The sequence below is a fragment of the Scyliorhinus torazame genome, chromosome 1, assembly GCF_047496885.1.
Source record: "Scyliorhinus torazame isolate Kashiwa2021f chromosome 1, sScyTor2.1, whole genome shotgun sequence".
NCBI classification, from domain to species: domain Eukaryota; kingdom Metazoa; phylum Chordata; class Chondrichthyes; order Carcharhiniformes; family Scyliorhinidae; genus Scyliorhinus; species Scyliorhinus torazame.
In genome coordinates, this window is record NC_092707.1 from 376,040,913 (window position 1) to 376,067,993 (window position 27,081).

General features: G+C 51.0%; 1 protein-coding gene across 1 annotated transcript in view; it reads left to right on the plus strand.

The window, feature by feature from the left end:
* Positions 1-27,081, plus strand: part of heatr1 (HEAT repeat containing 1) — a 123,383-nt gene that overhangs the window by 89,215 nt on the left and 7,087 nt on the right. The window contains exons 31-41 of the mRNA XM_072511675.1: positions 8,006-8,135; positions 9,441-9,613; positions 11,402-11,454; positions 14,237-14,360; positions 15,401-15,544; positions 17,947-18,233; positions 18,858-19,008; positions 19,102-19,260; positions 20,540-20,674; positions 26,043-26,147; positions 26,253-26,421. Of these exons, the coding sequence (XP_072367776.1) occupies positions 8,006-8,135; positions 9,441-9,613; positions 11,402-11,454; positions 14,237-14,360; positions 15,401-15,544; positions 17,947-18,233; positions 18,858-19,008; positions 19,102-19,260; positions 20,540-20,674; positions 26,043-26,147; positions 26,253-26,421 (1,630 nt within the window). The remainder of the gene's footprint in view (positions 1-8,005; positions 8,136-9,440; positions 9,614-11,401; positions 11,455-14,236; positions 14,361-15,400; positions 15,545-17,946; positions 18,234-18,857; positions 19,009-19,101; positions 19,261-20,539; positions 20,675-26,042; positions 26,148-26,252; positions 26,422-27,081) is intronic.

Consider the following 27,081-nt stretch of genomic DNA (forward strand, 5'->3'; position numbering starts at 1 on the left):
TGGCTCTGGGCAGGAAATGGCGTGGCCGCAGACTGATTGCCTGAGGAGAGGTGTGTCTCGGCTTGTGTGTGTGTGCGGCGGGGGGGGGGGGGTGGTTAGAGTAGGCTGGGCTCCGGGGGAGTGCCGGGAGGGGGTCCGTGCCGGGGTGGAGGTTGGGGGTTGTGGAGGGGGTCCGTGCCGCGGTGGAGGTTGGGGGGGGGGGTCCGTGCTGGGGTGGAGGTTGGGGGTTGGGGAGGGGGTCCGTGCCGGGGTGGAGGTTGGGGAGGGGGTCCGTGCCGGGGTGGAGGTTGGGGAGGGGGTCCGTGCCGGGGTGGAGGTTGGGGAGGGGGTCCGTGCCGGGGTGGAGGTTGGGGGTTGTGGAGGGGGTCCGTGCCGGGGTGGAGGTTGGGGGGGGGGTCCGTGCTGGGGTGGAGGTTGGGGGTTGGGGAGGGGGTCCGTGCCGGGGTGGAGGTTGGGGGTTGGGGAGGGGGTCCGTGCCGGGGTGGAGGTTGGGGGGGGGGGTCCGTGCTGGGGTGGAGGTTGGGGGGGGGGGGGGTCCGTGCCGGGGTGGAGGTTGGGGGTTGTGGAGGGGGTCCGTGCCGGGGTGGAGGTTGGGGGGGGGGTCCGTGCTGGGGTGGAGGTTGGGGGTTGGGGAGGGGGTCCGTGCCGGGGTGGAGGTTGGGGAGGGGGTCCGTGCCGGGGTGGAGGTTGGGGGTTGGGGAGAGGGTCCGTGCCGGGGTGGGGGTTGGGGAGGGGGTCCGTGCCGGGGTGGAGGTTGGGGAGGGGGTCCGTGCCGGGGTGGAGGTTGGGGGTTGGGGAGAGGGTCCGTGCCGGGGTGGAGGTTGGGGGAGGGGTCCGTGCTGGGGTGGAGGTTGGGGGGGGGGGGGGGGGTCCGTGCTGGGGTGGAGGTTGGGGGTTGGGGAGGGGGTCCGTGCCGGGGTGGAGGTTGGGGAGGGGGTCCGTGCCGGGGTGGAGGTTGGGGGGGGGGGGGTCCGTGCTGGGGTGGAGGTTGGGGGGGGGTCCGTGCTGGGGTGGAGGTTGGGGGTTGGGGAGGGGGTCCGTGCCGGGGTGGAGGTTGGGGGGGGGGGTCCGTGCTGGGGTGGAGGTTGGGGGGGGGTCCGTGCCGGGGTGGAGGTTGGGGGGGGGGTCCGTGCCGGGGTGGAGGTTGGGGGGGGGGGGGGTCCATGCCGGGGTGGGTGATGGGAGGGCAAATGAGTTGGTCCACCTGGCCAGGTGCCAGCCTCCAACAGTTGGACCCATGCGGTCCATGCCACCTGGCTGGGGGGAGGAGGGGATATGGGCAATGATGACATGTCGTCGTTCCCCTCCCCCCCCCCCCCCCCCCCCACCAGGCCGTCATGTTTTCAGACCATCCAGCGATGTTGGCCGCCGTGGTGGCAGCTGCTCATGTCTATGTTGCCTTGGATGAGGAGGAGGAGGAGGAGGAGTGTGCCAGAGAGGCGGCGCAGGCTGCCGCAGAGGGGCAGGCGGCAGCCGCCCAGGCTGGAGGGACACCTGACCGACAGGACGAGGAGGGGGAGGAGGACGTCGCGGCCCCACGGCAACGGAGGCACCCGAGGGCGCCCCGTGTGTACCGGCCCCGGCAGTCATACCAGGACCTCACGCTCCGGGAATGCAGGAGGAGACTCCGGATGAGCCGGGAAACCGTGGCACACATCTGCCACCTGCTGGCACACCTGTCACCGCGTGGCACTGGCGGGGGACACCCTCTCCCCGTGTCCGTCAAGGTTACGGTGGCCCTGAACATTTATGCAACGGGGTCATTCCAGGCACCGAGTGGGGACCTGTCCGGCATATCGCAGACATCGGTGCATCCGGGCAGTGACAGATGCCCTTTATGCCATAGCGCACCGCTACATCCGCTTCCCCGTGGACCGGGCCAGCCAAGATGCCCGGGCCGTGGGCTTCTCTGCCGTTGCCGGGTTCCCCATGGTCCAGGGCGCGATCGATGGGATGCACGTTGCCGTGCGGCCACCTGCAGATAACAGGGCCGTGTTCACTAATAGGAAGGGGACCTATTCGATGAACGTACAGGTGGTCTGCGACCACCGCATGATGATCCTGCACGTCTGCGCCCGTCACCCAGGCAGTGTACACGACTCATTCGTGTTGTCGCGGTCATCCATCCCCGGCATGTACGAGGGACGCCATCCCCGGCTGACGGGCTGGTTGCTGGGCGACAGGGGCTACCCATTGCGATCGTGGCTGATGACGCCTATACGGAGGCCACGCAATGAGGCGGAGAACCGCTACAATGATGCCCATGTAGCGACAAGGGGAGTGATCGAGAGGTGCTTTGGCGTGCTGAAGATGCGTTTCAGGTGCCTGGACCTCTCTGGGGGCGCCCTCCAGTATCGGTCAGATAGGGTCGGCCGCATCATTGTGGTGTGCTGCGTCCTGCACAACATAGCCCAGCAGAGGGGCGATGTGCCGCAGGCAAGGGAGGGCGGAGTGGAGGAGCAGCAGGAAGAGGCCCAGTCCTCCCCAGATGAGGGGGATGGGGGCAATGGTCAGGGCAGACGGGGTAGACACAGACGGGTGGCTGTCCACCGTTACCGGCTGGCCCAGCGGGCACGGGACAGACTGATAGACGCCCGCTTCACTGACTAGATGGGCGTGGGAATCGGGTAGTATGGCCACAGACCGCACACCATGACAACAGCCGACCACCCACACCCCCCACCCATCCACCCACCCAGCACCCTCACCCCCCTCCCCAACCCCACACACCCCACCCGCATGCACACCACCCCCCCAGTCCCAATTGCCGATCCACCGGCGGCACAACGGGCCGGGCTCACCCAGTTGCGGGTGGACGCGTGTCTATCGCAGGCCATGGAGAATGATGACAACCCGCCTCCGATGAGCTCCTGGCTCTACATCGTTGGACTATGTCTGACCCATGGCCACAGTACCACCATCCACCCGGACCATCCCTGCATGCGGCTGTGACACTGCAGCGCACGGTCCCGTCCTCTGCCCGGGGGATGTTGATGGCGGCCCAGGGGGAAGGGGGCAGACTCACCTGGGGCTGAGGTAAGACCACCCCTCACACACACACTTGTGCTCAACGTACATGACACCCCCGCACACTTTGGACAGAGCACAAAGGCAGCTTCGGTAGGTGTAACATTGACTTTAATAACCAAAGGAGTTCATGCACGTGCCCTAGCGCCTAAAACTCATCTGTGCCCTGCACCCGTGCCAACTTACTCAGTGTCTAATTGTTTGGCCTTACGGGCCCTTTGACTACGTCTACGTGGTTCCCCAGACGGTACAGCAGAACTGGAGGTGGACTCCTGTGATTCCTGCCCTCTGACACTGGATCCCTTTGGCGGCCGTTTCCTGGGGCGTCCTGGCCTAGATGGGCCAGGCTGCGGCCCGGGCGACTGGGATGGCGAGCTGCCAGCCTGTCCTGCCCGTTGCCCACCCGATGCACCTGGGACGGAAGGGGGGGAGTCCGAGGTGTCGCGGTGTACCGGGACCTCCCCTACAGAGGGAGCCGGGACGGACCACACCACCTCCTCCTCCCTCGGGGTGCCCGATGGCCCCCAGGCCTCTACATGGGTGGGGGATGCGAACGGACTGGCCATCCGACGCGCCCCCGACATCTGGCGCTGCCAGTCCTGGAGGCCCGTGCTGGTATCGACAGGGGTCTGCAGGTTTGCAGCCATGGAGCCCAGGGGGTTGTCGAACCCTGTCTGCGACAGTGCGACGCCAGCTCGCACATGGCCACTGGCGCCGATGCCCTCAGCCATGGCCTGCAGAGACTGGGCCATGGCCTGCAGAGACTGGGCCATGGCCTGCAGAGACTGGGCTATGGCCTGCTGAGACTGGGCCATGGCCTGCTGAGACTGGGCTATGGCGTTGTGCGCCTCTGCCATCTGGCGCTGGCACTGGCTCATGGCCTCCTGTGAGAGGGCAGCCATTTCCTGGGCCACAGACGCCGCCTGCACGGAAGGCCCCAGGCCTCGCAAACCGTTCCCCATGTCTGACACCGTCGCACCCATTGCCTCCACCGCGGACGCCACCCGTGCGGTGTCAGCCTGGGTGGCACGCATGACCGGGACCACTCCCAGCTCCTGGACGCGGGTGGACTCCTCCACCTGCGACCGCAGCCGCCGCAAGCCACCCGTCACCCTATTCGCTCGTCTCCGTGTCGGTGGTTGCATCGGATCTATGTGTGGGTGTGGTAACTGCAGGAACCCGGGATCCATCTGGGCGGCAGATGTTCGCTTGGCCTGGGCTGCCCTCCGACCGCCCGGTCCCTCTGCTGCTCCTACCTCCACCTGCTGTACCGGGACGGCTGTGTTGTGCGCACCAGTGAGTGTACCAGACGCCTCATCACTAAAGTGCCCAACCGTGGTGAGTGTTTCTGCGATGGTGGAGGGTGTTGGTGACAGCAGTGGCGTTGTGTCGTGCTCTTCGTCCCACTCTGAGTCCATGGCACTTTGGGGTGGGGGTTCGTCTCCACCCATCCACTCTGAGTCACTGTCCGGTATTTCGTCTTCCCGGGTAGGGGTGTCCTGGGTAGTGCTGTCCTGGGTAGTGCTGTCCCGGGTAGTGCTGTCCCGGGTAGTGCTGTCCCGGGTAGTGCTGTCCCGGGTAGTGCTGTCCCGGGTAGTGGTGTCCCGGGTAGTGGTGTCCCGGGTAGGGGTGTCCCGGGTAGGGGTGTCCCGGGTAGGGGTGTCCCGGATAGTGGTGTCCTGGGTAGTGGTGTCCTGGCTCGGATGTGACGGGGGCCTGTGGCTGCCCCCCTCATCGCTGGGTGGTCGCTCCCGCACGTGACGGGGGTGTCGTCTCCCTGTTGCTCCAGGTCTCTCCGTCTCCCGTGGTCTCCGAGGGACATCCTGCGGGCGTCGCATGCTGGTGGGTTCGGGTCTCTCCGTCTCCCGTGGTCTCCGAGGGACATCCTGCGGGCGTCGCATGCTGGAGGGTTCGGGTCTCTCCGTCTCCCGTGGTCTCCGAGGGACATCCTGCGGGCGTCGCATGCTGGAGGGTTCGGGTCTCTCCGTCTCCCGTGGTCTCCGAGGGGCATCCTGCGGGCGTCGCATGCTGGAGGGTTCGGGTCTCTCCGTCTCCCGTGGTCTCCGAGGGGCATCCTGCGGGCGTCGCATGCTGGAGGGTGCGGGTCTCTCCGTCTCCCGTGGTCTCCGAGGGGCATTCTGCGGGCGGTCTGCATCTGCGGGGATGGGTGCCTGGACGTTTGGTCCTGCGATACACAATGAAGCATGCATGGTTAGACATCAGGCAGTGATCAGGTGATACGGGAGAGGGGGATATAGGGGAGGGGGGATATGGGGACGGGCTGTTGGTGGCTCACTTGCTCGTGGGGCCCCGACCTCTGCATCAGCAACCTCCCCGTCCTCAGGTCCGCCAGCCAGTTCCAGGGCCCTTTCCTTGTGTACGGTCAGTGGCCTCTCATCAGCGGGCCCTCCTCCAGTCCTCACATGCTCCCTATTGTTGTGTGCGCGCTTCTCCTGGGGGGGGGGTGGCAGGGGTAAAAGGCAACAGTGTTAGGCAGGTATATGAATGCACGCCATCGGTTGCGCGTGCATTGCAGAGGTTAAGGTTAGGGCTGGATTCACTTGGGGATATGGGGGAGGGGGGATATGGGGGAGGGGGGATATGGGGCATATGGGGGAGGGGGTATTATGGGGGATATGGTGGAGGGGGAATATGGGGGAGGGGGGATATGGGGGAGGGGGGATATGGGGGAGGGGGGATATGGGGGAGGGGGGATATGGGGGAGGGGGGATATGGGGAGGGGGGATATAGGGGATATGGGGGAGGGGGGAGTATGGGGGAGGGGGGAGTATGGGGGAGGGGGGAATATGGGGGAGGGGGGAATATGGGGGAGGGGGGAATATGGGGGAGGGGGGAATATGGGGGAGGGGGGAATATGGGGGATATGGGGGAGGGGGGATATGGGGAGGGGGGATATGGGGAATATGGGGGAGGGGGGATATGGGGGATGGGGGATATGGGGGAGGGGGGGATATGGGGGGTATGGGGGACGCTCACCCTGCCTGCTCTGACGAGGTCGTTCACCTTCTTGTGGCAATGGGTGCCTGTCCGTGGTGTTAGGGCCACAGCGGTGACGGCCTCTGCCACCTCCCTCCACAGACGCCGGCTGTGGCGTGGGGCAACTCTGCGGCCGTGCCCGGGATACAGGGCGTCCCTCCTCTGCTCCACCGCATCCAGGAGCGCCTCCACATCGCGTGACTCGAACCTCGGGGCTGAGCGACGGCCAGCCATCAAGTCGGGTGTTGCGGTCGGCTGTTCCGGTCGGGTGGGGGGGAGCTGCGCGGCCTTATGAGCCGTCACGCCGTGCAGCGCGTATGACGCTGCACGGCGTGAACCACTGCGCAAGCGCGGATCCCGTTACGTCGCTGCTAGCCCATTTCGGGCCGCAGACTATCGGCCCATTTTTATGACGTGACGCAAGTGGGATTTGCGGCGGAGTTTCCGCCGATAACGGAGAATTTCGCCCCTGGTTCAGCACGCCGTCGGGATTCTCCGTTTCACCGGCTGTTCAATGTGGTTTCCCATTGTGGAGCAGCCACACACCGTCAGAAAACCCCCGGGCTGCTGGCAAAATGGAGCATCTCGACGGCGGAGAATTCAGCCCAGGGTTTTTGGACCAATTGTCTTTTTGATGTACCTAAAAATCCTTGCATATTAAAATACGATTCTCTTATTACTTACTGAACTATTGAAGTATTGTGGAGCTTACATCTGACATGATGGACCGATTTATTGCAAATTTACTTACTGCTTCAGACTTTTCTTCAATTAAAGATGAATACTTGGCAGAAAAGTCACTTAGTAATGGTGGTCTGGTCATGGCTATTATTATGCACCACTTTGCAGTTGATGGTAGATAGCATCATAAAGGCTGCAGAACAGTTCTGTGCTGGGGGACTGTATGAAATCCAGGGAGATGCCAAATGAAAATACTTAAATAGGTTGAGTGGAGAATAAAGTCGGGGGGAATTGCATAAGACAGTTGTGTTTTAGTGGTGGCTGAGAGTAGTTCATTTTCTCTTTCAGTTAAGGAAATTTTTATTAGGTGGTGACATTTTATCAGATTCTTTGAGAAGTCCAAAGGATTGCCGACTATGATCGCCGTTTTTATGTCATGATTCTGTTCTGCGCTCCTTCCCATCTGCCACTGAAAATTTGCAATGTTCAACTAGAGAGCAAGCTACAATTATAGAGCAAGCTAAATTAAATATGGGGCTGAAACCTTTAGTCTTCTGGTAATTCAAACTCTCCTCGTAAAGCCTGGAATTTGGAGGCTCTCTCCTACGAGTGGTATACTATTTACCATTTTGTTTGGGAACCTACAGAATTTAGTCACGAAGAAATATTTGTTTACTTGTACTTCATACTTACAAAATAGAGAAACAGCTGCAACTTGACACAAGAATGTAGTGGTACTCAAGTCGTATCCTACGGGAGCACAGTGGTTAGCACTGTTGCTTCACAGCGCCAAGGACCCGGATTCGATTCCCGGCTTGGAGTCTGTGTGGAGTCTGCATGTTCTCCCCTTGTCTGAGTGGGTTTCCGCCGTGTGCTCTGGTTTCCTCCCACCAGACCCCAAAGACGTGCTGTTAGGCAATTTGAATTCTCCCTGAGTGTAACCGAACAGGTGCCGGAATGTAGCGACTAGAGGCTTTTCACAGTAACTTTATTGCAGTGTTAATGTAAGCCTACTTGTGACATAAAGATTATTATTAATAGATTTTAACAGTCATAATGTCAGATGTTAGAGAATGATGCATGAGAATTAGGCCTTGTTGAAGGAAAATAAAGCCATTGCTTGCTCCCAAGTGGAAACAGTGATTTCAAAGCAAGTCATCTACCTCTCTTTCTCCCACTCCCCACCTCTTGACAGTTTGCCTTGCCTTACTGAACTTCTGTTATCGAAAGCAATAATTTACAAATTGGATTTTATTTCCCCCCTCCAATGAAGCTCAGTATATTTTTTTATATGTAACAGGAGGCTGTTTTGGAAAGAGACATTGAGTTCTGGATTGCTGTTTGCTGTGAGTTCGGTGTTCAGGAGCAGCTCCAGAGCTTCATCAATATCTTGCGTTACTTACCCAAGCTCCCAGAAGATAAGGAAGAAAGTAAGTGCAAAGTGACATGCTGTTAACTTCAGTGAAACATTTCAGCAAAGCCTAATTCAGTCTGTTTAAATAATGGTGGTGTCATTTAAACAGGGAAACAGGTGTGCCCCAGGGCAGAGCATTCAAAAAGCTAATGTTTGGTTAGCCTGATGGGTCACCTGAAAACATTATTCTGTCACCCCAGCACTGCTCATTATATAAGCCCTTTGTAAAGTAGTCCTCATTTTGATTTTCAAACTAATAAATGACTGTGAAGCCTGATTTATTTAGCTTCTTGGCTGTTCTGATTGCACAAACTTTAAAGCTGTTCCTATATTATTAGCAGTGAATAGTCACTTTGTTCTTTGTCAGGTTGATTTTTAACATTGCAACTTGAAAATTCTGCAAATCTCTTAAATATATGGACAATTAAAAAACATTTCAATATTAGTACTAAATTACTAATCAGCAAAATATCCACCAAGAGGATTCTGCTTTATGAGTGAAGCAAATTCAGTAACTAAAAATCTAGGGGTTAGTCATTATAACTTCAGTTAGAAGCACTACAGAACTCCTGGGAAAAGACTGTTTGCACCATTTTTACCACCATTTCCATGGCTCTTCCATTGATGTTATAACTGCCAAATGGAAAGACATCAGCAGAAATTCATCCCAGTCTTTTTCCTAAGCATGATATCATTGATATGTTGGATTGCTTCACTGGTTAAGAATGCAATGTGAATCATTTTACTTAGGGTAGAGTTAATTCAGTTCTTTTGTGGTTCGTGTACTTTTAAACTGTGTTGCTTCCACACACACATTCTCTATCCTAGGTGGAGGCGACTGATGAAGTGGGTTTATTGCACAAATGTGTTTTTGTTTCTTTCATAGTTATTTTACCCATCAACATTTACGTTTTCCGTTTTTCACCATTTAAGCATGTTCTGAAATGCTTCCCAAAAACTTCTCTGTCTGCCTAATATTCACGGAGCCATTCTCCTGTTGCATGCTTGCTTTGTTTTTTTAAAAATTCCAATTAAGGGGCAATTTAACGTGGCCAATCCATCTACCCTGCACATTTTTGGGTTGTGGGAAGAAAGTGCAAACTCCACATGGACAGTGACCTGGGGTGGGATTGAACCCGGGACCTTGGCGCCGTGAGGCAGCAGTGCTAACCACTGTGCCCCCATGCTGCCCTGCACTCTTGCTTTGTTGCTAAATTGTCCTAACATCTAGACTCCCTCAAAATTCCTTCACACATACGGAATTCCTTTTGGAGAAAATATTTTTGCCAACTTGATTTCTTGAACCTGTTTTATTGAATAGCAGCCGACGCACAGGGGAAAATGAGGACAACCATGAGCAAAGCAAGGAAGCCAAGCGAAGTGGAACAACTGTTCAACCTGGAAACTCTCACCGCTAAACAGCTACGGCATTTCAAATTTCTTTCTGTCTCATTTATGGCTCAGATTCTCGCCTCCAACAGCTTTGTTGGGAAGGTAATTTTGTTTTGCTTCTAATATAAATAATTAGTTGTAATGTTTTTAATATCTTGAGTATTTTGTTGCTTGATATTGAAGATGTTGTTCTCTGAGTGCTATTTTTTCAGCGGAATGAGCAGAATTAATGCAGTTTATTGTGCAGATCCACTTAACTCCATAGATGCCAGACAAACTACAGATCCAAACCAAAGTTTGCTTGTACAGAACTCTCCATCATATATTGCCACATCCCCATTGCCAAAAATAGTTCTGAATTAAAAAAAAAGGATATTGAAGTGCTGGAGAGAGGGCAGATAAAATTTAATGAGCAGTTTATTTAGGAGTCTCAAAATGCCTAGTTAGCAACAAGGCTTATTTGTACAGAGTGAGAAGCTACAAGGACTTCACATTTACAAGGATGATACCAGAAATGCGTAGGGATACATATCAAGAAAACATTGTCAATCTGGGTCCCTATCCCTTGAAAAAGAAGGCAAGGGGTGACCTGATAGAAGTCTTTAAAATTATGAAAGGTTTTGATAGAGGGGATACAGATAGGGTTTCCTGTGAGGAAGAGATTAACTAGAGGCCATCAATACAAGATGGTCACCAAGAAATCCAGTGGGAAATTCAGAGTAAACCTTTTTACCCAAAGGGATGTGGAACTTGCTACCACAGGGAGTGAATGGTATAGGTGCATTTAAGGTGAAGCTAGACAAGCATGGTGAACGAGAAGGGAATAAAGGGTTACAATGATAAATTTAGATGAGAAAAAATGGGAGGAGGCTTGAGTAGAGCATAAATACTAGCATGGAATGGTTGAGCTGAGTGTCCTACTTTCCTGCTGTCTATCCTATGTTTTTTATACACAGTTATCAATTATTTATTCCTCAATGCAGCTTCACAGCATCTGACCCATTCCCAGTTCTATTGTGATGTTTCAGTTCACCATTTATTTTTTTGAAAACTGCAAAATAATGCTTTGATTTTATTGCTTACTGGAGTATATTTTCAAGCCAACTGCTTTAATGAACAATTCATTTGGGAGTCTCAAGTGCCTAGTTCGCAACACGTTTTATTTGTACAGAGTCAAAGCTAAAATTACTTCACATTTGTGATAGTTGAAAATTTTGAAAAGCGTCACTCATGAGGCTGCCCATAACTGATTTGGGAATTGTGTCGAGTAATTTGAAAATAAAAACAATTTTGGACAGGCATGTTAACTGTCATGGGGCAAAGGCTGGTTGGAAGAAGTCAGAATTTTTATTTTTTTTAAGTACACGTCGGTTCAAACTAAAGTAACACTCTCATGAATGGTCATCGGCATGCAAGGTTAGTTCTGTTTGCCTCTCCATGTTTGCTACCTGACTGGCTGAGCATTTCTCGCCGCCTTTGTTCTTATTTCAAAATAAGGGGGCCCCATGGACAAGACTATGGATTAATTTGCTGATCTCCTTCTGCAGACATTGCTATCAGTGTGGTGTATTACTTGGGGAAATCAGTTGTGCTGTCAAATTAAATCAAGCCACATTCTTTCCATTAGAACTTGCTAATCGCAGTAATATTTATGGGTATTAAAAGGAGGCCCGTTGCTTCCTGAAGGGAATAGAGGGATATGTGGGTGGCATGTGAAGTGGTAATTAGGCTAGGAGGAAGCTTGTGTGGAATATAAGCACTAACGTAGAAAAGTTGACTTCTCGCCATGCTGAGGATTCTTTATACTGTGCTGGAAGGCACTTGGTTTTATAAAATAGCTCCTGTTAAACGTTAACTGCGATCACTGAATTTCTTTGCGTTTTACATTAGGTTGCGGAGTGTGATCGTTCTGAAGAAGGACTTTTGCAGAAGTTTGAACAAAGGTGACCAATTGTCTGTTTGCAGTTTATTGTGATTGTTCCAAATATTTGGCTAGCTTAGGTATTCATTTGGATTGGATTGGATTTGTCTATTGTCACGTGTACCGAGGTACAATGAAAAGTATTTTTCTGCGAGCAGCTCAACAGATCATTAAGTACATGGGAAGAAAAGGGAAGAAAAGAAAATACATAATAGGGCAACACAAGGTACACAATGTAACTACGTAAGCACCGGCATCGGATGAAGCATACAGGGTGTAGTATTAATGAGGTCAGTCCCTAAGAGGGTCATATAGGAGTTTGGTAACAGCGGGGAAGAAGCTGTTTTTGAGTCTGTTCGTGCGTGTTCTCAGACTTCTGTATCTCCTGCCCGATGGAAGAAGTTGGGTCCATCAGTGCTGTTCCTCCTATAAACAGTCCCTATCTTAAATTCAGGATCCTACCAGGGCGGTGCGATGGCACAGTGGTTAGCACTGCTGCCTCACAGCAGCAGGGACCCGAGTTCGATTCTGACCTTGGGTGATCGTGTCAAGTTTGCACATTCCCTCTGTGTCTGCCTGGGCTTCCTCCGGGTGCTCCGGTTTCCTCCCACAATCCAAAGATGTGCAGGTTAGCTGGATTGGCTATGCTAAATTGGCCCTAGGTGGGGTTTGGGCTAAGGTGGGGTGCTCTTTCAGAGGGTCGGTGCAGACTCGATGGGCCGAATGGCCTCCTTCTGCACTGTAGGGATTTTATGATTCTGTGGTACTGTCCAATATCTAATCATGCATAAGCATAAGCCAGGTGTGGTTACAGAAGGGTTCACTTGTAATCTGAACTGGATGTTGTGTAAATTCAATTTCGATATCACTGTTATCCAGGTGGAAATTTGTCTCCTGTAAAATAGTTCATTCATTAAAAGAAATTAGATATGAATGAACAACAACAATAAAAGAAAGAAAATTACCCTATCACAGAAATCTAGCTTTAATTAAATATGTATTCAAAAAATCTATTCCATTGCATTCAAATGATCAGTCCGTGTGTCGCACCCTGAGTACGTTTCCTTGTCCATGCACCAAACTCCTTTTAAAAGTTCTTGTAGAAAAGGGTTCAAACGCATTCAGGAACCGATTTGTCCTCCATCTGAGGGGTTGTAGCCTTTTCAATCCTTTCATATGTGCCCTCTTGTGTACTTCTCAAATCTTTTATAGGCAGACTGGAAGCATTTTCGATGAGACCAGGTCTGATGTGAATTGTTCGCCTCCATTATCTTACAGACAACAAGTGAATATACAGGCTAGGTTATGGTCAAAGCCCACCACTTGGTTTCAGTTCCATTTCTTCCTTATTATGAAAATTATATGCCATGCAATCTTACCCTGGATAAGCAGTCTGATTAGTGTTGCTTTGGGATGGTCAAATTTTAAAACAGATTATGGCTTACATGGGACATGGTCAACATTGATTTTTCAATAAGCCACCTCGGTATTTCCCTTAGCAGGTCATGCTGACTGGCTGACCAGAGTAATAGATTCTCTTCTCCTCCATTTTGTTACATCCCTCCACCGGAAGTGAGTGGGCTGTCTCTCCAACTTCCCCATTCAATAATTTACCAGTAGGTCAATCATTGGCTACACATAGAGACACACTGTTGAGCAGACTCACTCTGTTGGATTGAAATTATTAAGTCATCCCGACAGTAATAGGCATAGATGTTTGTAGAAAACCTGAAACAAGATAGTAGATTAATATATAAACTCTTTGTCTTAACGATTACGATAAGCAGAACACTAAACTTGCATAAACCCATTTTAATTGAAAACATGTTTCTCGAATGCAAGTAATTTCCAATTTTCTGTGAGGGGGGAATAAATAGTCCAAAAAAACAAATACAAAAGCTGACAGCTTGTGGTGTTCACTGATGCCCAACTACAAGTAATTTCTCAACACGCTCAATTACATTATGTTAGATGGATTGGCCATGCCAAATTGCCCCTTAGTGTTCAGGAATCTGCGGGTTAGGTGGGGTTACGTGGTTGCAGGGGATAAGGTGGGGGTCTGGGTAGGGTGCACCTTCAGAGGGTCGGTGCAGACTCAATGGGCCAAAAGGCCTCCTGCACTGTAGGGATTCTAAATGAGTTCTGTACATCAATACCTAATGTTTACAGTCAACTGTCACCAGCACAGAAATGAACACAAAACTGAATAAAGTGGCCACATAATATTATAATGGGGTTACTCCAATGATATGCTGGGGAAAAGTTAGAAGAATTAAAACCACTTCTAAGTAACTAAAGTACTGGCCCCCATGCCCCCCCCCCCCCCACCCACCCACACATTGTATAAGTGGATATGTAAACCACAAATTCAGGGCAGCACGGTAGCACAAGTGGATAGCACTGTGGCTTCACAGCGCCAGGGTCCCAGGTTCGATTCCTCACTGGGTCACTGTCTGTGCGGAGTCTGCACGTTCTACCCGTGTCTATGTGGATATCCTCCAGGTGCTCCAGTTTCCTCTCCCAGTCCAAAGACGTGCAGGTTAGGTGGACTAGCCATGATAAATTGCCCTTAGTGACCAAAAAGGTTAGATGGGGTTACTGGGTTACGGGGATAGGGTGGAAGTGAGGGCTTAAGTGGGTCGGTGCTGACTCGATGGGCCGAATGGCCTTCTGCACTGTGTGGTCTATGTTCACTCGAGGCTCAGAGACAATTAAGGTTTTCAATTTTTTGGGTAATCTGTTGATCATCAGATTGCATTTAAACCTGGATCATTTTTCTGAGCGATCCTCTTCTGTTTCTCTAGTTTATTGGAGGAAATTCTGTGCTACATCAACGCGGTTGCTCACAGTGTGGAGGAGAATGCAGAGAAACCAACAGCCAAATTCTGGAGAGCTCTACTCAACCGGTCATATGATGTCTTGGATAAAGTAGGTTTGCAACCTCGCTGGTCCTAGTTGGTGACTTGCTTTTCAAAAATTTAAATTTGCTGCCCATGCAAACTGACAAGCAGACATTTTCTCCAACATTGTTATAAGAGATTCATACGAGAAAGGAATATTCATTTTGGCTTCATCTTTGGTTCCATTTGGCCCCCACTCCCTGGCTCAGGACATGATCCACACTGACACTTGAGTGTAACAATGCTGCATTTAAGATGAAACATTAAACTGAGAAATCCCTTCTGCCCCTCAGGTGGACTTAAAAAAATCTCTGGGCAGTATTTGAAGAAGATCTGGGGCTGGATTCTCGAATAATGGGGCTATGCCCCCATGCTGGTGTTCCACTCTGGATTTTCCTCTGGCTGCGGATAAGGGGCCCTGCACTTCCGGTCGGGAGTCCTCGCATGTGCATGGCGCCGCGGGTCTGCAGCGGCCGCCCCATGGGACATGGCGGACTCGTACCGCGGGCATCAAACATGTAGCACCCTTCCCCCCCTCCCACAGAGATCACGCACGGGTCTATGATGCCCGATTGCTCCCCTGGCCGTCCATGAGCCCCCCCCCCCCCCCGGGAGATCGATCCCCCTACCAGCGTGGCCGTGGACACCCAACGTTCCTGACAGCCAATAGATGGGTAGAACCGCACCGTCGGGAACTCAGCCAGTTTTGCGTGGAGAATCGTGAGGGGGGCCTCTTAATGGCCCCCTACCCACGCTGCGTAGTTCGCGAGAGAGAGACTCCCGAGCGATTCTTCGGGGTCCGGTCCCGATTTCCAGGTAAATAGCCATTCTCCGCCCCCGCTCCGAACGCGATATCGGCGCGGAGGCTCGGAGAATCCATCCCCTGATGTATCCCCCTCAAACAACATCACTAAAACAGATTGTCGAGTCCTGCATAATCTGTATTATAATGCTACTGTATTTACTATTGGATGACTTGAATTGGTTGGCATTAGCTAATGAACCTTACTTACCGAGGATGTAATTACAAAGCAATCCGTCTAAACACACTTTATATCCCTGGTACAGGTGAATGCCTTGCTACCGACAGAGTCCTTTATTCCAGTGATACAGGGGCTACTCAGTAATCAGTTACCTTCCGTTCGACGTAAAGCTATGGATCTCCTCAACAATAAGCTCCAGCAACACAAAACTGTGTGCCAGGAACATCAAGTGAGTTCTTCATTCTCTTTTAAAATGAAACGCAAATGTTTCTATCTTGTGAACAGTATTGAGTTAAAGGTACTGGAACAATGTACATGTTGCCTTAGTTTGAGGTTCATAACCTTGAAGCTTAAGGTGTTGAAGGATCAAGACAGAGCTGCCAACATTATAGGGCTGGGTCCTTCGATTTGAAGACTAAGTGGCGTTTTACTCTCGAAAAAATGGCGCAAAAGCTGTACCGATCCTCCGTCTTGTGGGGAGCTAGCAGCCGCGCAGTGTAAAGCCCCCGGCTTTACCTGTGGATACGGCCGGAGAATTGGCGGGTCCATGGCCGCGCTCAATAACCCTCCATCTAAACTCCAACAGCTCTCTTTCTGGCTGCAGAGATACTGTCAGACATGCGTAGAATTTCCAGCATTTGCTCTTTTTACTCCAATTAACCTTTTTTGTTTGAATGAAAATAAATCTCCATTTTCTCTAGTCTCTCCTCATATCAACAACTGCTCATCCCTCATATTTACTCTTAATTTTTAAAAAATTAATTTAGAGCACCCAATTATGTTTTTCCAATTAAGGGGCAATTTAGCGTGGCCAGTCCGCCTACCCTGCACATCTTTGAGTTGTGGGGGTGAGACCCACACACACAAGGGGAGAATGTGCAAACTCCACACGGACAGTGATCTGTGGCTGGGATTGACCTTGGGTCCTCAGCACCATGAGGCCACAGTTCTAAACACTGCGCCACTCTGCCACCCAATTTCCTTTTTAATACATTATTATTTCTTTAAGGGACTCACATTTACCAAGCTTATGTTTGACTGGCATTAACCTTCTCGGTCATAGGGGCAGCACGGTGGTGCAGTGGTTAGCACTATTGCCACACGGCCCCGAGGACCCGAGTATGACCCCAGCCCCGGGTCACTGTCTGTGTGGAGTTTGCACATTCTCCCCGTGTCTGCGTGGGTTTCACCCCTACCACCCAAAACGATATGCAGTGTAGGTGAATTGGCCACGCATAATTGCCCTTTAATTGGAAAAAAAGAAATGGGTTAAATTTATTTTTTAAAATCTTCTCGGACATAATTTGAATTGTCTGGTATTCAAGAGACTGAGCAATGTGAAAACCTTGAGGAAATGCAGGGACCTGGGCCGGGATTCTCTGACCCCCCGCCGGGTCGGAGAATCGCCGGGGGCTGGTGTGAATCCCGCCGGTTGCCGAATTCTCCGGCACCAGATAGTCGTCGGGGGCGGGAATCATGCCGCGCCGGTGGGCGGCCCCCGCCCACCGGCGATTCTCCGGCCCGGCTGGGCCGAAGTCCCACCGCTGTCAACCCATGCCAGCCGGCGTGGATTGAACCACCTTTGGGACGGCGGTGCGGTGCGGGCTCCGGGGTCCTGGGGGGGGTGGGCGCGGGGCGATCTGGTCCCGGGGGGGTGTCCCCACTGTGGCCTGGCCCGCGATCGGGGCCCACCGATCCGCGGGCGGGCCTGTGCCGTGGGGGCACTCTTTTCCTTCCGCCTTCGCCATGGTCTCCACCATGGCAGAGGCGGAAGAGACCCCCTCCACTATGCATGCGCGGGGACGCTGTGAGCGGCCGCTGACGCACCCGCGCATGCGCGCCCGGCAAAGTAATTTCCGCGCCAGCTGGCGGGGCACCATAGGCCTTTCCCGCCAGCTGGTGGGGCGGAAATCAGTCCGGCGCGGGCCTAGTCCTTCAAGGTGAGGGCTCGGCCCCTCAAGATGCGGAGACTTCTGCACCTTTGGGGCGGCGCGATGCCGGACTGATTCGCGCCGTCTTTGGCACCGGTCGGCGGCCATCGCGCCGATATCGGAGAATCCCGCCCCTGATCTGCATTCTTCCACAGCTCCTGGTCTCACCTTAAGTAAATAGTCCAATTTGTATTTCTTAGGTCCAAAGTGGATAACCTCGCATTTTCTCATGTTGAACGTCATCTGCCATTGTGTTGTCCACACGTATTTGTTTCTACAGGGGGTGTTGGGGTTGCTGGCTAGCTAGACCAGCATTGATTACCCATCCCTAATTGCCCTTGAGAAGGTGGTCTTCTTCAACTGCTGCAGTCCATGTGAAGTGCAATAAATCTTTTTTCGTTGTCCTTGTTTATAGACCATCTTGTTGGGTCTTTATAATAATAATAATCGCTTATTGTCACAAGTCGGCTTCAATGAAGTTACTGTGAAAAGCCCCTAGTCGCCACATTCCGGAGCCTGTTCGGGGAGGCTGGTACGGGAAGTCTCTTTACAAGTTCCTGCTCTTACCTACACAACTTAATGTGCCACTGAATGCGAGTTTGAAAAGTTTCATATTTCTAGTCTCGTTGGTTTTCTTTTGTTCCCATTCTTTGTATGTTTGTGAGAAATGGTTGTTTCAGCCTGGTCTTTTTCTCACCAGGTGAAGTTGCTTTTGAACCTGATTGAGGAACTTCTGAAGGTTGCCTGCTGTAAAGAAAAAGAAGTGGAGCAAGCCATTAACCGACAGACAGCCCTCTTCAGCCTGAAGCTCCTGTGCAGGTGCTTTGGTATGAAGCACCAGGATTCATTTGTGCCTGTGCTGGCATCTGCTGTTGACCTCATCACAGGCAATGAAGAGGAGGAGCATAATGTGCTGGGAAGTGCATTGCTTTGTATAGCTGAAGTTACCACTGCACTCAAAGCAATGGCAATACCACAGCTTCCAAGGTATAGAGTCTGAGAAAGACCTTCACAATGTACAAAGAGAACTCCTCAAAACTGTAATCTGTATCAGTAGATAAAAGAGTAGCAACCCGAGAAATCTTGTTGCTATACAACATTTCTTGGGGCACTGCTCAGGTTATATAAGAACAAGGTGGGTAATTTACAGACCCGATTGCAAACCAGAATCTTTTTTTAGGTGGTGGACTATTTGTATAAAATGGAAATACTCCTTTGTAAGAATATTTCAGACTATTAAATTGTTAATGTATTGAGTAGGAAAAATGAAATAGCCTATGATTTCTTACGGTTTACAATTAGTAAAGGAGAACTATATTTGTTCTGATTCTGTAGATAAAGTTGAAAACTTTGTACTTTAAAATCTGATTTCATCTGCTCTCAATTTTCCATGTCCCTCAATGGAACAGAGCACCCTGAAATTTACTGTGTTTAGTTGCAGTACATGGTGCTCAACTAGTGCATTTCTGCACAGTTGGAACTAAAGGCGGAAGTAAAAAGGAAACCTATTATTACGTAATGAGTCTTTTTTTGTTTTCTTGTTTATGGGCAATTTTGTTTTCAAAATCTACCAATGCTCACATTTAATGAGAATGGATTTATTTTGTGCAGGCTGATGCCAGGGCTGCTAAAGACTTTGAAAAAACAGAAGGCACTGCTGTCCAATGAGATTTATTTACTAAGTGCTGTTACAGCTTTGCAGAGAATTGTGGAAACGTTGTCACATTTCATCAGCCCCTATCTGCTGGACATCCTAGCACAAGTAAGCTTTACGGAATTCTGTTGCTGTGTAGCAGAAACCACGTGTGTTATTTTCATGAAGCTAAAGTACTCACGGAATGATATTTTCCTATAGGTCACCCACTTGACCAAGATTGCTTCAAGGACAGGCCATTCTTCACAGCTTGACCTGCGTCTAACATCGCTCCGAACAACGCTGGCCACAAAGCTAGCTTCTCGAGTTCTGTTGCCAGCGATTAGCAAATGCTATGATAAACTTGCCAAAGCCAATCAGGTCAGTGCTGTTTCCCAATGGGATTTCTGTTTCCTTTCTCTCTGCTATTTGAGCTGATGGTGATGGAATATACCAAAGGCCCGATGCATCTGTTGCTGTAGGCATTAAGCCTGGGGTTATAGCACAGTGCTAACCTGAAAGGTTTGTTATTGTACAATAATTTCACACAAGAGTTTATTTTAAATCAAAGCTGTGAAATATGCAGTTGCATTTACATCATAAAAATGTCATCAACATCTAACTAGATTAATGAATTATCTGGATTCAGATATATTTTATTGATTTAGTCGTATCACTGTGTAGCTTAGTTGGCTATTTGAACAGCTTTTCTGGCCTTTTTAAGGTTTTTTAGAAACCCGTGAATGGTACATGCTTGTTGTATTAGGTTTGGATTTTTGCATAATACCTAAACATGCATTTATTGTAATTGAATTTTAATTATCTTACCATCTCGTGCAAGGTTTTACATTTTATTGCTTTCCTGAAGCCCTTTTATCCTAATTTTTATTAGTGTCACAAGTAGGCTTACATTAAAACTGCAATGAAGATGTTCTGAAAATCCCCTAGTCGCCACACTCCGGTGCCTGTTCGAGACACAGAGGTAGAATTCAGAATGTCCAATTCCCCTAACAAGCACGTCTTTCGGGATTTGTGAGCGGAACCAGATAAGGGGCGGCATGGTGGCGCAGTGGTTAGCACTGATGCCTCACGGGTACCGAGGACCCGGGTTCGATCCCGGCCCCGGGTCGCTGTCCGTATGGAGTTTGCACATTCTCCCTGTGTTTGCATGGGTCTCACCCCCACAGCCCAAAGAGATGGATTGGCTATGCTAAATTGCCCCTTAATTGGGAAAAAAATTGAATTGGGTACTTGTAAATTAATTTTTTAAAAAGCTTGAGCCGCAGATTGGCCTGTTATCCTGTTGGGAGAATGGAATATGGCTTGAACGTCCTGGACTCTCAGGGACAAACACTAAACCCTCCCTGTTCACACTTTTGCATGCGCCACAGGTTTTTCTTCAGCCATTCAGTTTCAATTGCGATCAGCTGAACCAGCAGATTGTTGAACTCGGACAGTGAGTATGGAGTTATGGAGAGCCAGGAGTCGGGCAGTAATGGCTGTCGTTTATTCCTACTTGACAGCTCCTGAATCCTCTATTGTAAATAAGGTTATTTGGACAGTAACAGTAGCACTGGCTGGATTTGTCTTGTCACCTCATGCAAGATGTTAGTCATGAGAAAATAGAATTTGTTTCTAATTTGTTTGTATCTTCTCTTAGAGTTCGTTAGGTCCACTTTTCGATATCCTGAAGGAACATATTAATAACGTAGAAAAGGAACAACTGATCTCCCATCAATCTGAGCTCACATTGTTCTTCCTCAAAGCTCTGGATTTCAGAGCAGACCATTTGAAGGTATTGCACACAGGCTGAATAATATATTTATTAATTTTCCAAGAGTACATTGAAAGAGAAAATCACAAATTAATTTTCTGCAGGTAATTGACGGGTGAGGGAGAATCCCTCTGAATTTAAACACAAAACGTAACCGAATTTTGAATATCTGGTGGCTCAATTTGGTAACACAGCTTGTGGGTCAGAATGTAGTGGAGTTGAAGACTCCAACTAATGCTTATGTTCATAATCTGGGCTGACACCGCAGTGCAGAACTGAGTCAGTGCTGGTCCACTACTTGGGAAATTGCGAACCTGTTCGCAGAATTTTAAAATGATCACCATAATAGTGAAGGAGAGATTTTGGAGATTTCTTTTACCCAGAAGGCTGTTAGGTCATGGAAAGCCTGCTGGAAAGAAAGGTGCAGGCAGAATGCATACTACCCTTTTAAAAGAAAATGTACAAATATTTACAAGGGGAAATTAAAAAAGGGATGAGACTGTGGGTAACTGGCCTCCTTCTGTGGTGCAAAATGCTACACATCAGTGCTGCACGATGGAAAAAGCAGATCCCATGAGATTTAAGGAGGAACGCGGTGTCCCCCTGCCATCTTGGCCAATGTTCCTTGTTCAACTGACCACCAAGTAGCATTTACATCTCATTGCAGTTTGTGGGATGTTGTGAAGAATTATGTGCTTCATTTGCTTTTTGTGCATAAGAATCTATTTGTTGTATAATGTGCTTTGAGATGTTTTGATATACAAAAGATGTAATCTCGATGCAAGCATTTATTTACTTGTACAGACTGTATAATGTACCAAATTGTTTGACATAAAACCTTCCTTCGCTTGACCATCAGTTTGCACACACAGCTGTGGTTTATGATCTGCTCTTGCTGATATTTTACTATAAATTCTACACTGGTCAGCCCTCTGCAAACCAGTCATGTTCAATACTGAGTTTAAATGGTCAGAAAGAACCAGCTAGGATGGGTCCTAGCCGGGGGGGGGAATCGAGTTGCTGCTGCTAAGGTCAAGGAGGAGCTGGAGCGAGGTGGGGGGGGGGGGGGGTGTCGAGACGGGGGTATGCCGCTGTGGGGAACGGGCCTGGTGTGGGGTGCGGGCGCATGGCTGGCCGAGGAGGGGTCATGGCTAGTCGGCGGGGGAGGGGGGCGGATAGCCCCCTGATCCGGCTGATAATCTGGAATGTAAGGGGACTGAATGGGCCGGTTAAGCAGGCCCGCGAGTTCGCCCACCTGAAGGGACTCAAGGCGGATGTGGTTATGCTCCAGGAGACACACCTGAAGGTGGCAGACCAGGTAAGACTGAGGAAAGGGTGGGTAGGTCAGGTGTTTCACTCGGGGCTAGATGCCAAAAATCGAGGGGCGGCGATCTTGGTGGGAAAAAAGGTGTCATTCGAGGCGTCGAGCATTGTGGCAGATAATGGCGGTAGGTACATAATGGTAAGTGGTAAGTTGCAGGGAGAGAGGGTGGTACTGGTCAATGTGTATGCCCCGAACTACGACGATGCGGGTTTTATGTGGTGTATGTGGGGTCGGATCCCAGACTTGGAAGTGGGGGGCCTGATAATGGGGGGAGACTTTAACATGGTGTTGGATCCGGCACTGGATCGCTCCAGGTCTAGGACGGGTAGGAAGCCGGCGGCGGCTAGAGTGCTGAGGGGGTTTATGGACCAAATGGGAGGGGTGGACCCTTGGAGATTTGCAAGGCCGGGGGCTAGGGAATTTTCATTTTTCTCACATGTCCATAAGGCTTATTCCCGAATCGACTTTTTCATTTTGAGTAGGGCGCTGATAGCGAGAGTAGAGGATACCGAGTATTCGGCAATAGCCATTTCGGACCACGCCCCGCATTGAGTGGACTTGGAGATGGGGGAGGAGAGGGACCAGCGTCTGCTGTGGCGCTTGGAGGTGGGGCTGTTGGCGGACGAGGCGGTGAGCGAGCGGGTCCGAGGAAGTATAGAGAGATACCTGGAGACCAACGACAACGGGGAGGTCCGAGTGGGGATGGTATGGGAGGCACTGAAGGCGGTGGTGAGGGGAGAGCTGATCTCCATCAGGGCCCACAAGGAGCTGAGGGAGCGGGAGGAGAGGGAGAGGCTGGTGGGGGAGATGGTGAGGGTAGACAGGAGGTATGCGGAAGAGGCTGAGGAAGGATTGTTGAGGAAGAGGCGCAGCGTCCAGGCCGAATTCGACCTGGTGACCACCAGTAAGGCGGAGGTGCAGTGGAGGAAGGCCCAGGGGGCGGTCTACGAGTATGGGGAAAAGGCAAGCTGGATGCTGGCGCATCAGCTTCGGAAGCGGGACGCAGTTAGGGAGATCTGGGGAGTTGAGGACGGGAGGGAGCGTGGTGCGGAGTGGGGTTGGCATCAATGGGGTCTTCAGGGACTTCTACGAGGAATTGTACCGATCCGAGCCCCCACGGGAGGAGGGAGGGATGGGCCGCTTCCTGGACCAATTGAGGTTTCCAAAGGTGGATGAGGGACTGGGGGCGGGACTGGGTGCCCCGATTGGGCTGGAGGAGCTGATCAAAGGGATAGGAAGCATGCAGGTGGGGAAGGCACTGGGGCCGGATGGTTTCCCGGTCGAGTTCTAAAAAAAATATATGGACCTGTTGGGCCTGCTGTTAGTTAGGACCTTTAATGAGGCAAGAGGGGGGGGGGCTTTACCCCAGACGATGTCCCGGGCACTGATCTCCTTGATCCTGAAGCGGGACAAGGATCCCCTGCAATGTGGGTCTTACAGACCGATTTCCTTGCTAAATGTAGATGCCAAGGTGCTGGCGAAGGTCTTAGCCTTGAGGATTGTGTGCCGCAGATCATCCATGAAGACCAGACGGGGTTTGTGAAGGGGAGACAGTTGAACGCGAATGTGCGGAGGCTTTTGAACGTTATCATGATGCCGGCGAGGGAGGGGGAGGCGGAGATAGTGGTGGCGATGGACGCTGAGAAAGCCTTCGATAGGGTAGAGTGGGGGTACCTATGGGAGGTGCTGAAGAGGTTTGGGTTTGGGGAGGGTTTGTCAGGTGGGTTAGGCTGTTGTATGAGGTCCCGATGGCGAGTGTGGCCACAAATAGGAGGAGGTCCGAGTACTTTCGGTTGCACCGAGGGACGAGACAGGGGTGTCCCCTGTCCCCCCTGCTCTTCGCACTGGCGATTGAACCCCTGGCTATGGCACAGAGAGTCGAGGAACTGGAGGGGGTTGGTGCGGGGTGGGAGGAGCATAGGGTGTCGCTTTATGCGGACGACCTGCTGCTGTATGTGGCGGACCCGGTGGGAGGAATGCCAGTGGTAATGAGGATCCTTAGGGAATTCGGGGTCTTTACGGGGTACAAGCTCAATATGGGGAAGAGCGAGCTGTTCGTAGTTCAGCTAGGGGACCAGGAGAGGGGGATTGGCGAGCTCCCACTAAAAAGGGTGGAGAGGAGCTTCAGATATTTGGGGGTCCAGGTGGCCAGAAGCTGGGGGGCCCTGCATAGGCTTAACTTTACAAGGCTGGTGGAGCAAATGGAGGAGGAGTTCAAGAGGTGGGACGCGTTGCCGCTGTCCTTGGCGGGTAGGGTGCAGTCAATCAAAATGACGGTGCTCCCAAGGATTTTGTTCCTGTTCCAGTGCCTCCCCGTGTTTATCCCGAAGGCTTTTTTCAGGCGGGTTAACAGGAGTATAATGGGGTTTGTGTGGCCGCGAGGGACTCCGATGGTGAGAAGGGTGTCCCTGGAGCGGAGTAGAGATAGGGGAGGCTGGCGCTGCCCAACCTCTGTGGGTACTACTGGGCTGCCCATGAGACAATGGTGCGCAAGTGGGTGATGGAGGGGGCTGCATGGAAGAGGCTGGAGACGGCGTCCTGTGTGGGTACGAGTCTGGGGGCGCTGGCAACGGCGCGGCTGCCGCTCCCTCCAAGGAGGTATACCACGAGCCCGGTGGTGGTGGCGGCCCTCAAAGTTTGGGGGCAGTGGAGGCGGCATAGGGGGGAAGTTGGGGCCTCGGCGTGGACCCCATTACGGGGGAACCACCGGTTCGCCCCAGGAAGAACAGGTGGAGGGTTTTCGGGGTGGCACAGGGCAGGGATACGAAAGTTGGGGGACCTGTTTGTGGACGGGAAGTTCGCTAGCTTGGGTGAGCTGGAGGAGAAGTACGGGCTCCCCCGGGGAACATCTTCAGGTACTTACAGGTAAGGGCGTTTGCCAGACGGCAGGTGGTGGAATTCCCGCGGCTACGGCCACACACAGTACAGGACAGGTGCTCTCGGCGGGGGAAGATCTCGGAAACCTACCAGGTGATGCAGGAGGAGGAGGAGGCCTCGGTGGTGGAGTTAAAAGGTAAGTGGGAGGAGGAGTTGGGAGAGGAGATCGAAGAGGGGGCGTGGGCAGATGCCCTAGGGAGGGTGAATTCTTCCTTTTCGTGCGCGAGGCTCAGCCTCATACAGTTTAAGGTGCTGCACAGGGCACACATGACTGGGACGAGGATGAGCCGGTTCTTTGGGGGTGAGGACAGGTGTGTTAGGTGCTCAGGGAGCCCAGCAAATCACACCCATATGTTCTGGGCATGCCCAGCGCTGGAGGAATTTTGGAAGGGCGTAGCGAAGACGGTGTCGAGGGTGATAGGATCCAGGGTCAGACCGGGCTGGGGGCTCGCAATATTTGGGGTGGCAGAGGAGCCGAGAGTGCAGGAGGCGAAAGAGGCTGGATTTCTGGCCTTTGCATCCCTGGTAGCCCGGCGAAGGATTCTCCTTCAGTGGAAAGATGCGAGGCCCCCAAGCGTGGAATCCTGGATCAGCGATATGGCAAGGTTCATTCAATAGGAGAGGGTGAAATTCGCCTTGAGAGGGTCAGTACAAGGGTTCTTTAGGCGATGGCAACGGTTCTTAGACTTTCTGGCAGAACGCTAGACATTGGTCAATGGCAGCAGCAGCTCGGTGGGGGGGGGGGGGTTACTTTATTTTTGTTTATATTATTTACACTGGAGGGTCTGAGGGGGTGTATACACCTGTTGTGTTAAGTCGGGGTGTTAATGTTAATTTATTATTTATGTACAGGGGGGAGGGGCTTGGGGGTTGCTTTTTTAGATTGTGTTTTGTACTTAACACAAGGTTGGGTTCTTTTTTCTTTCTCATTTTGTTATTGATATTTTATGAAAACCTTTAATAAAAATTATTTAAATAGTCAGAAAGACATGAAGGTTCAACCTGGTCATACCCCATTGGTGGCCTCAAGACCTGGTAACCCCCATATTGTGCTTGATTAATGAAGGGTATATTCATGTTTATAATAAAGTCAAGTATTACTCCATTAGTTTTTCATATTCTGCTTCAAATGAACATGAGACTAATTTTCCTTTTGTTTTTCTTCCCCCCACCCTCCACCCCTTACAGGCTAGTTTGGACCAAGTGGGTGAAACTGAGGGACATGTAATTAACTGCCTGGTTGCTATGGTAATGAAACTTTCAGAGGTTACCTTCAGATCTCTGTTCTTTAAGGTATGTTGCTGATATTAAATGAGCATCTCCCTGATATTCTTCTGTAGAATTCTGTAAAATATACTTTTGTTTTTAACCCCTGACCTACGGTTTGTTTCTGATCAGCTGTTTGACTGGAGTAAATCTGCCGGATTCCCTAAAGATCGGACGATTACATTCTATCGATTGGCGGACTGCATTGCAGATAAGCTGAAAGGGTTATTCACCCTCTTTGCTGGACAGTTAGTGAAACCTTTTGCTGATATTCTGAACCAGACAAATACTGTCAAAACTGGTAAGACTAAATCAATTAACTGTTAAAATATTAATATACCTCAGTGGTGGGGGCAACTTTTTATAGACATTAATCTGGGACAAAATTAATTGACACTTGGAAAAATGTGGGTAACCAGCACAGAAACCAATTTGGTTGAGTTTTTCAATGGAAATAACGAAAAAGGCAGATGAGGATAATGTGGTTGATGTTATGTACATGAACTTCCAAAAAGTACTGGTTAGTAAAAGTGGGATTAACAGGAGAGCAACTGCAAGGAAACAAATTTAGCTAATGGACAGGCAGCAGTGAGTAGTGGTTAGTGGCTGCTTCTCAGACTAATAGAATGTGAGGTTCCTCCAAGATTGGTGTTAGTACCGGTGCGCTTTTTGATATAGATTAATGGTCTTCGGTATGTAGTGCACATTGTCAAAGCTTGCAGGTGACGCAAAACTCAGAAATGTAGTAAATAGTAAGGAGCATAGCAGCAGATGTCAGATGGACATAGAACGGTCGAAAGGGGAAGACATATGCCAGGTGAAATCTAATGCAGAAACGTGAAGTGATTATTTCCATACATCCCTGCAATGCAGAAGGAGACCATTTGGCCCATTGAGTCTGCACCGACTCTTCGAAAGAGCACCCTACCTAGGCCCAATCCTCCGCCCTATTCCTGCAACC